Source organism: Chrysoperla carnea, chromosome 2 (genome assembly GCF_905475395.1).
Source record: "Chrysoperla carnea chromosome 2, inChrCarn1.1, whole genome shotgun sequence".
Taxonomy (NCBI): domain Eukaryota; kingdom Metazoa; phylum Arthropoda; class Insecta; order Neuroptera; family Chrysopidae; genus Chrysoperla; species Chrysoperla carnea.
In genome coordinates, this window is record NC_058338.1 from 85,651,457 (window position 1) to 85,662,387 (window position 10,931).

Below are 10,931 nucleotides of genomic sequence, written 5' to 3' on the forward strand. Positions count from 1 at the left end.
TTAATTGTGTTGTATAATTTATATTGTCTGCACAAGGCGGGGCGCATTTAATTGCCGATGGCAAAGCGCCCACGCCAGATACGTATTCCGTTTTAATGTCGTTATCTCAAACACTTAATATAAATTTTATAAATATTCTCCAAGCAAAATTTCGTAATTCTTATCGAATCAACTAATAAATAAGAACAATACATTCAAAAACATATTCATTCGAAAAATCAAAGATATTCCGCACTTATTTATCACACTTTATCACAAAAATGAAAAGAACTCGCGAAAAATGTCAATATTTTCGAAGGAAAATTTTCTTTTTTACTTTTTTTTTTTAATAATATTGGAACTAAAATTTATATGGCAGCAAAGTTTTAAGAAACTTTAATATTTATTGCACTTGGAAAATCTATCACAATTTGTAAAACACTAGAATTGTCACATTTCCACTAATAAATTTTCCACACAAAATGTTCACCGTCGCATAGAAAATTTGTTTTTACATAAACTACAATTAACTATTAATAATTATCGTATATGAAAAATTGTGTCCTTAAAACGTAATAAAACGCACGTTTTTTAAAATAATTTTCCCCAATTAAATATTATTAAAAATTGACAGTACAATCAACACACATTTTTTTTAATCGTTATACAAAAACCGCGTCCGTATTATCGTGCTAAACCTTAACATCTATCAAAAACCACATAGAATACCCCACAATACGATATAAAACCGAAAAAAAACCATTGATTCCAATAACAAATGTATATCCATCTTTCTTCAAATTATTCTACATATGATATCTTTATTCTTGTTTAATACACCCCCACCATTTATTATCATTCCTACTCATTTAATCTTATATAAAAATATGTATCCCATTCTTGTTTATTCTGTTCTATTGTTTTAACCTAACGACTCATTATCTTCTCTCTTTATATATTTGTATCTCACTCATAAAACCATATAACAGTATACAATCTTCCTCTAGTTGTTAATAATCCCGCCTCTCGACCAATTGTACAAGAATGACGTCACTAAAGTAATATGGCAACATGATATAGTGGGAGAGAGTAGGCGTGAATTTTCCATTCGTTATCTTTCTTTAATATATGTTATCAGTTGTATAATGTTTACTTTATTTAATTTTCTTATCATTGTAAATGTTTATAGAAATGTTACTAAACCTTATTAAACCTAATTTAGGGTAGTTTTTAGTTATGTAGTTGGTGATCTTGTTTAGTTGGTAATACATTATAGTTATTTTTTTTTTACATTTTATTATTATTTTTTTCATATAGATTGGATAAAATGATAAGTTATTTAGTTACATAGATGTCATATTATTGCTGAAAAAAATATATAAATTGTTCGGAAAAAATGTAAATTGTGCAACAAGTACGGTAACTAGTTCATTACTCACGCTAGGCTATTTGCTCAAGCGGGTATAAGACTTGAACCGCACGAGTTGATCATAGTAGGTATCTTTTTTTACGAATGCGGTGTTACACTCGAAAAATATTATTTTAAAGTGCCAGTTGAAATTATTTTCTACATAAAAATATGGAGGAAAATTATCCTGGAAGCTCCGAAAATGAGTGGATTTTACCAGATGTTATTGTAGACGAAAAATTTATGACAGCGAAAATAATTGAAAAAACGAGAGAAGTGAATCCGAAGTATGAAGCTGCTTACATAAAATTTATGCAATGGCGATTACAAAAAAACATTAAGGATTTCTCAGAATCGATTTTTTTGACGTACTTCAATGAATTGGCAACAAATCGTAAACCAACAAGTTTGTGGGCGACTTATTCGATGCTTCGAAGCATGATTGAGATCAAACACAAATTAAATATCCATGGTTATTCAAGTTTACTTGCTTTTCTGAAAGAAAAAAGTATCGGATACAAAAGTAAAATGGCTCAGGTGTTAAGTGCTAGACAAATTAATCAATTCCTTGAAGAAGCTCCAGATGAGAAGTTCTTGGCTGTAAAGGTTAATTTTGCTAAGAATGTGTACATAAAATGCCGATTTTAACTTAAAATCTTTATATTACTTTTAAGGTAGCTTTAATTTTTGGAGTGCAAGGCGCTTGCAGAAGGCAAGAACTATGTGACTTAACTTTGAATGATATTGAAGACAGCGGTAGACAGCTTTTGGTGAAAATACCACAAACTAAGAATGAAAAATCTAGATCATTTGTAGTAACAGGTGATTTTTATCAGATATACAAAAAGTATGCCAATTCGCGTCCAGCAAATGTACCAACTTCAAGATTCTTCCTAAATTACCGTAACGGAAAATGCCTACCGCAAGTTATTGGCATCAATACACTTGGTGGTATACCTAAAGCAATTGCAACGTACCTTAAATTAAAAGATGCAGATTCTTACACTGGACATACGTTCAGGAGAACTTCTACTAGTCTTTTAGCTGATTCTGGTGCCGATTTACTGTCCCTCTGCAAGTTTGGAAGATGCAAATCTAGTACATTCTCGGAAAACTACTAAGAAATGTGTGTAGACAACAAGAAACGCATCCGTCAAAAAGTTACTAATTAACACTTCTCCAGAAAACAGAAATTAAACAAGAATGCATCTTCTAACTCCCAAATTTGTTATATTATCTCCCTAAGTTTGAGAGTATTTAAAGGATATTTTCTTTTATTTATTGATGAAAAAAAACCGCACAGGTCATACTAAAAGGGTTAGCCATTGATTATTTTAAAAAATGTTTCAAACAAAAGTGGTTTATCTTTATATATAATAAACATTGTTATTTTGTATTTTTATATTTTGTGTGTTCCTCTTTCATTCCAATCTTTTTCTTTCTGATTGTGTTAAAAGCAAGATTATTTTTTTAAGGAAAAGTTCCAGAATAAATTGTCTGTAAATGAAAAAAAAAAAAATTATTCCATGGTTATTCACTATTATCACCGAGTACGCAATTTTATTTAAGGTGGAAGCGCAGATAAATGCTTTTAACAATCTATATGTCACAATGCTTGAGTCTTCCCAACGCTACCACCAAAATTATATAACATTATAGTAGATTGTATTTTGAGAAATGATCTGTATAATGACTAATCTATTAAAAAAATTGGGTTTTATTTATGAGACAGATAATTCATTTGAACAGTATTACTGTAAACTACTATGGTTTCTTATTATTCAGTTTGATCCTACTTTCACAGTTCCACTTTATAGCAAAAAATATTGCATGGCAAAATGATTTTCTACCTTCCATGGTGTCGTGGTGACCCAGGAAAATAAAGGTTTTTCTTCTAATCAATTCAATTGTATTTCCGTCGTGATTATCTAGGCAGTTTTAGCTATTATAAAATATGTATTTGAGTAAATTTTACATAAAAAAAGGTTCTTTAAAAAAATTTCCGAGGAAGTAATAGTTTTCAAAATGTTTAACTGAGAATAGTTAGAGTAAGTTTCCAATTTCTACTACAAAAAATAACTAAAATATTTGAAAAAAAAACAAACTATTGCTTCTACGGATATTTTTATGATAGCTAAAACTTCCATAAGCAGGATAGATTACGAGATATTTGAAAAAAACCTATTTTCGCGACCTTTGACTTTTAATAATTTTTTTTGTGCACATGATTTTGCAATGGACTTTTCATGTAAGATTGGGTGTTTTTGGTCTTATTTTTCTGAGCTAAAGTTAATTGTGAAGTTTATTAAAATGTAACATAATCTTGCTAAGCTAAAGCTGGAGTAGTTTTTATATGCAACTAGCTTGATACCCGCTCGCTTCGCTGGGTTTAAAAGTAAAGATTGATAAAGATTGCTCTCGCTTATCCCCTTTCTATAATACTCGAAGTAATGGTAAGGATTGTTTTACACAGGTAAAATATATGAATGGTTTTCTATTTTTTAAAATGTATAATAGTCGTAATTATTTACTTTTACAGAAATCTGTAATTTATGGTGATGTCAAATAAAATTAATTTTATTTTATTTATTTATTTTTTATTATTATATCTTTATAAATTATATCTCATGTGTTATTCTGAAGTATGAACTATATTGCTGTACAGTTTTATTAAAAACCATTCGCTAGTTTTAGCGTGAAAGCGTTACAAACAAACAAACAAACAAACATTGTTACTTTCTCATTTATAATATATAGAGATGATTGTAAATTTAAACGGTTGATAACACTTAAAGAATCTTTTTCCGTTTCCTAAATAATATCTCTGATACTTTAAGTTCTTTAGTTACATAAATGTCATATTATTATAAAATAATTATAAATTATAAAATAAATAAAAAATTAAAAATTTAAAAACAAAACAAAAATATTCTCAGAGCTACCAACATAATAATAATAAAAACCAATTATAAATAGTTACTTACTACCAGTAATGAATAGAACGATTATTATTTATGTAATTTTTATAAAAAATATCCAAAGATTATAAAAATGTTTTTGCGTTTTAATATTTTATTTCATAGGTTTTTTGTTAATTATTATTTAAAAAATTTAATTATTAATGTCATTCATATTTTTTGAGTGTGTGTTGTAATTAATTTTATTAAAATATCATTTATTTAAATAGAAAAAAGTAGTCTTGCCCAATTATTTTTATAATTCAAGGAAATATGTAAGTGACAAAAAATAAATTGGAGTTTCAAAATATAGTTTCATAATATTTCAAGGTAACCAGCGCAGGAGTTTTTTTTTTTTAATTATTAAGGAAGTACAAGCACCGAGGCAAAATTCAGATTCAGGATTGAAATTATAATCAAATGTTTAAGGTAGTACGAGCGCCAAGACAACTTTAGACTGGTGGTAGAAGTTATTTATTCCTTATTTTCAACTTTGATGATGAATTTTGTTATAACTTCATGAATGTAGGCGTGAAATAAGAATACAATTTTTCGATATCTGCCATGGTTTTTGAAATATCGAAAGCTAAATAATTAAACAAATTTTCGATATTTGAAAATTACTCCAAATATCGGAAAATTATATTCTTACTTTTCGTCTTATATTGTCAAGTTATAATATAATTCACCACCAAAATTATTGAAAAATATTTTTGTTTTTAAATTTGAATCCCCACAACCGTGCTCATACATCTTTAATTAATCAGGCACAACGCGTTTCTTGCGTTTTCAATAATTTATTTAAGTTTTAACTTTAAGCTTAATAGTTTTTTTTCCACCGAAGAGTTTTGGAGAAATGTATGAAAACGTATCATCCATCTACCGTTTCCCATAAGATTTTCAAAATTGATTTAGACTTAGTCCAACTACATATAAAAACAAATCAAGACATTTATCCAAAATTTCTCTGTTGTTCAAAAAAATAATAAAAATCTATTCAGCTATGTGATTTATATATATTTATCTCAATCGGACACGGGAAAGTGAGTCAAATTTAACTTACAAGGCTTTGATTACAAATAATGGACAGATGAAATTAATTAGAAGCTTATAAACTAGTCGTAAAATTCTTATTACCTTAGAAACATAGTCCGATTAGAGTTTTGGATACTAGATAAAGGTCATTTTTCGGAAAGAATTCAGCGATTAAAGTACAAGCAGAAACATTATTTGTGAAGAGTTAATGTAGACATATGTGTATAGGCTTTTAAGTATATCAAACTACAGTTAAGTTTCAAACAAAGGGTCGTATGTCCACATAGTGGTGAATAATGAAACTAACAAAACAAAACAATGCTTTGTATAGCTCTACCGGCAAATGACTCACCTGAACTCACCTGGTTTTTTTACGCGGGTGAATTAACAAGCAGAACACAATACATACTATACGACGTCATAGTATACGTCGATGTATAAACGTTATACCACCATATTATTCGTTATATTTATAAGGTTTTTATTTTGATAACTTCTTCTGGTAGGAGAGCTGGCAACCTTTTCGTTAATTTATAAAGAAAGTAGGATTTAAGATGCATACACTCTAATATTTTCGTTATTTATACGAGTATCAATAAGAATGTGGGTTTGTCATACAGAGGAATTGGTCCGCTCAAAGTAAGGTTTTTATGTGAATTTATTCAAAGGCAAAAAAAAAAAAAAACTAAAAAAATTATGTTTTCGGCATCTAACTTAAGACGCAGTCTCAAAAGTGTTAGGGTTGCGTTAATTAACGCTATCGTATACATAAAAAATATATGATTTTGTTAATTAGCATATAAATATATATATTTGGCCGTTTTTCCCGATTCTCGGTAAAATCTCGGAAAATATCAAAATTTTTGATTCAAAATTTTTTTAGGGAAACTATTTTGCATAAAGTTGATGGTTTTCGAGATATTGGCCAAAAATCGTTTTTTTTTTTATGTATACAAAGCCTTAATTAACGCAACCCTAGCACTTCTGCGCGTTGGAAGCGTCATAAACTAGATGCCAAAACCTTCTTTCTTCCTTTTTTTTTTGCCTTTGAATAAATTCATAAAATCACTTATTTTCAGTAACTTTGAATGGCCCAGGGTCATATTTTTTAAGATACTTAACCAAAATCTGCACTTTTAACTCAGCCTGCTACAAATTGACGAATAAGGTCGAATCTTAATATTTTGTCTAGCATCAGAGATGGTTGGAGATATCGAAAAAAAAAAATTTTCAAAGTTTCTTAGAATATTTATTTTGTACCCATATACCGGTACAAAATTCGCATTCGAATATTGCTTAAAAGGAAGGGAAATGACTTGAAAAATTGTCTTAAATTGATTTTATATAACTATCAATATTCGCAGCTTTTTTTCGTGATTGCGCAGTTAACGGAACCGTTCTCAGGTACCTAATTTACATAAGGAAAACATATCCAAAATCAAGTCGTGTTAAAATAATCTTTTTCGTGACTTTGCCAGCACTTATATCTACCATTCAATCAACAGTGAAATTGATTTCTTTAATATTTTCTTTCTACCCTTATGGAGCAGAATTTAAATTGTTATACCATGTATAGGTATATGAAATATACATAGTATATTAAGTTTAGTCCCAAGTTTGTAACGCTTAAAAATATTGATGCTACGAAAAAAATTTTGATACAGGTGTTCATAGAATCATCAAATTAGTCCATTTTCGGTTGTCCGTCCGTCCGAACGTCCGTCTGTCCGTCTGTCCGTCTGTCTACATGATAACTCAACAAAAAAGATATCAAGCTGAAAATTTTACAGCGCACTCAAGACGTATAAAGTGAGGTCGAGTTCGTAAATGAGCAATATAGGCCAATGGGGTCTTGGGTCCGTAGGACACATCTTGTAAACCGTTAGAGATAGAACAAAAGTTTAAATTTAAAAAATGTTCCTTATAAAAAAACAAACAACTTTTGTTTGAAACATTTTTTTTGTAATCATATCTGTTTACTCACGAGGGCACACATTTGATGCAAATTTTATAGGATGTATTAATATGGAATTATCAGTTATGTATATGTGACATGTATAGGTATATGTGTAATGTGAAAGAGTAATCAACACTGTCTATACATGGTATTTCAACAATTAACCCAGTCAATTGTTTGTTTTCACTTGTTTGTTTATTATATCTGATTTTCTCATTGGCCTCGCCTCTTAATAAGAAAAATTAACCATGCTAATATTATATATAAAAAAATTATTTTTAAGTCGTCTCAATTTTACAAAACAATCCAATAATTCAATAAACTGGTAGGTTTCTTTTTAAAAGATTTCAAATTCTACGAAATCATTTTTTATAGGAAGTATTTCCGGAGGAAGTGACGATTTAAAGTAAAAATATTCGAATTGCATATATTTTTTTCACATGTGAGTGTCTTTAAACCTTGAACTAACAAAAAGGGGTGTTATCAGTTTGACTCTTATGCTTGTGTGTCTGTCTGTCTAGCTGTGGCATCGTAGTGCCTAAACAGATGAACCGATTTTTTTTTTTCGTTTGAAAATTAAATGGAAAGTGTTCTTATCTTTGTTTCAAATGCGAGTTAAAAATTCCGTTCCAGAAAAATTCGTCTTTTTAAAATTTGTAAATTTAAACTGTCTTGCAAATATTTTTGTAATATGTAAACCCTTGAACGAGCATTGAAAATGTAAATACTTAAAAAATTAAACAACGAAAATACGTGTACTTATAATAAAGTGGAACACCACATAACATATTTTGGAAATGTAAGTGTTTCATGGTTAAAAATGTACAAAAATTTATTGTTTACTCGCAACAAAATTACATTTGCATAAAATTTGTGATGTATTTATACTGTTTGCAAGGTTTTTTAAATATCTTTTCAATATACAGTGGAACCCCTTCTTCAACCTCCCAATTCTTCAAACTTTCTTTAGGTATTTTAAATGCGAAATAGCTTTAGCTGAATATAATTGGTCTTCTGATGTAGCTCACTCGACTTAGAGGAGAGACAAATTTCAATTTTCAAAACTGCTTTAAAAGTTGATTGAACCTAACCTAATTTGCGCCCTCAGGGGTAAACAATAATGTTTACGAAAAAATGTTGCTCATTTAGGAATTCGGCCTCACTTTTTACATCCTAAACATGCTATAAAAATTTCATCTTCATATCTTTTTTCGTTTTTGAGTTATCGTGTTTACGGGCGACAGATAGACACCTAGAAACGGACTAATTAAGTAATTTTATACCTATAATTACTAAAATTTTGTTCGTATAGGATTAATAGTTTTTAGCGTTAAAAACTTGAGACTAAACTTAAAATACCTTGATATATTTCATATATACATGGTATAAAACTATGGCAATTTTCAATATTTGACCGAAAGAATGATGTTTGGCTCTGTAACGAAAGTTTAGCAAATTTCATTTCAATTTTAATAGTCAATGATTTAAAATTCCATATCGTTTCAACACTTTTTTCTATTTTTTGTTAGATCCAGCTACTACAATTGACTAAAAATACAATTTATTTAAAATTTATAATAATTTTGATTAATGAATTTCATCAGTTGAATATGTCTTCATTAACACACGATTAACCTAATTTCATATAGATCTCATTTAAATTTTCGTGTGAATAAACGCAAGCTACAAAGTATACACGCACGATTGTCCGTTAATAGAGTTATTTAAAAAAAATTAATCGCTATAGTGAGTGAAAGAGAGATTAATGTCATGAAAGCTTCTGATTTTGTTTATTTTACTTTTCATGGAAATATATCTTTAAAAAAAATTGTTTTATTCGATAAATTTGATGATTAAACTTGGTTATTTTATTTGGTTGATACAATTCTGTAGTAGTTAAATTGATGAACCACATGGAGAGAAATGTATTAGCTTGATCTTTTCCTCAACTAACCAATTTAAAAGCTCTTACATCTGTGAAAGCACACATCTGCAGAAAACGGGCAACTATCATTATTCAGCCGCATAAAATCGAAATAATACTCTTGGGCTAATGCAATAAAGCGTTTTGTTCACGCTTTTATTGTCTTGGTATGTATCTATGTGACGGAATCTTCGAACGGTTTTTTTTATTCACTTATCCAGGATCCATGACAATTGAATAATTTAGCAAGAAAGTATATCTGATTATCCTTCTGAAAAAGGGAACTCAACTAAAGAAAAAAGAAAATAAATAATAGTAAAAAAAAATTTTAAAAACTCGCTTTTGTAACGAGCTAAACTAAAAAATAGAAAATAATTTCTATAAGTTCAAAAACCAAAATGTAGTGATTTGATCATCTTAAAAATCTTAAAAACTCGTGTCGGGTGCTTTTTAAGATATTTTTTTAATATTTACAATAGTTGAAATCTAGGGCTTTTTAACGCTTTTTAACGATAAAACGATTTTTTTCTTAATCACTCTATTTTTGTTTTGAACTAGAAATTAATTTTTACTTTTTAGTTCATTAGTTACAAAAGCTTGATTTTTAAATATTATTAACTTCCCAGAGGAAGTTAATGTAACGGGGCCGCGATTTTTAAAATCTCCAGTTTTACATATTTCCGCAGTTTCAAGGTCGCAATATCCGAATCAAACCTTTTCAATGGGATGTCTGTGTGTGTGAGTACGTAGGTGCGTATGTTCGCTCGGATTCTTTTGCCTAGATTATCCTGTCATTCATAACCAGTTATGACATTAACACCTAACTGGGCTTATCCGACGCGTAATCGCGTATTTAAAAATTTTTCCGCAGAGTTTTTGAGCCGTTTTGTAATGGTAATGAAAAAACTGAATAAACAGAATCTGAAAAGTGGATAAAACACAACATTTGTCTATGCAGATAATAATCGTTCCAGCATAAGCTGCAGTACATGTTCGAAGAATAATCTATGAAGGCTAACAAGACCTTTTTTTTAATGTTTCCCCCCTCTGGGAAGTTAATCGTGTGGAGTACAGGGGTCGCACTCACACGATTTCAGATCGAACTTCTCCCATCTTATAACCAGATGAGACATAATTTTTATGATATTTTATTGATTTATAAACATGCCTATCATAGTCATTATTATATATTGTGTTCATGGCTATTTTTAATTAAATTATTTTAAAAATTTTTTTCCAAGAAAGGTTATTTTTCAGGCATGCCTATGCCATTATTTTCGTAAATAAATTTTCTCTCTTCTGATACCAATTTGAAATGGTCAACAGATGGGTGTAGATCTGTTCATTCTATATTAACAAATAAGTAAATAGAGATAAGTACACTGATCTGTTAACCAATCAAAATTGGTATCAGAAGAAAGATAAATTAAAGATTTTGTACAAATAATTTTTCATTTTAGTGTATGCAATTGTATCATTAAAATTAATAATTATAACCGAAAGACTATGCTGTTATATAATAATAGTTTTGAACAATTTAATCCAAATTATTTAATTTTATGTACATATTTTTGGTGGACCACCGAACATTCAACAACAAAATATTGTGAGATTAATCCACAATTAAGTATTTATTTGTTTTAATAATGTTATTAATTATTATTATAAATG

General features: G+C 28.8%; 1 protein-coding gene across 1 annotated transcript; it reads left to right on the forward strand.

The window, feature by feature from the left end:
• Window positions 1–1,558: 1,558 nt before the first annotated feature.
• On the forward strand, window positions 1,559–2,521 carry LOC123293006. Its single transcript, XM_044873721.1, has 2 exons — window positions 1,559–1,993; window positions 2,062–2,521. The coding sequence occupies exons 1-2, from the start codon at window positions 1,559–1,561 to the stop codon at window positions 2,506–2,508; spliced, it is 882 nt and encodes a 293-aa protein (XP_044729656.1). The 3' UTR covers window positions 2,509–2,521.
• The last annotated feature ends 8,410 nt before the right edge of the window (window positions 2,522–10,931 follow it).

What these genes read in the sequence shown, in the direction of transcription:
- LOC123293006 (XM_044873721.1), top strand. Translation starts at nt 1,559, where the DNA reads ATGGAGGAAAATTATCCTGGAAGCTCCGAAAATGAGTGGATTTTACCA. An exon ending in AGAAGTTCTTGGCTGTAAAG is followed by an intron (nt 1,994 to 2,061) that starts GTTAATTTTGCT and finishes ATTACTTTTAAG; the next exon opens with GTAGCTTTAATTTTTGGAGT.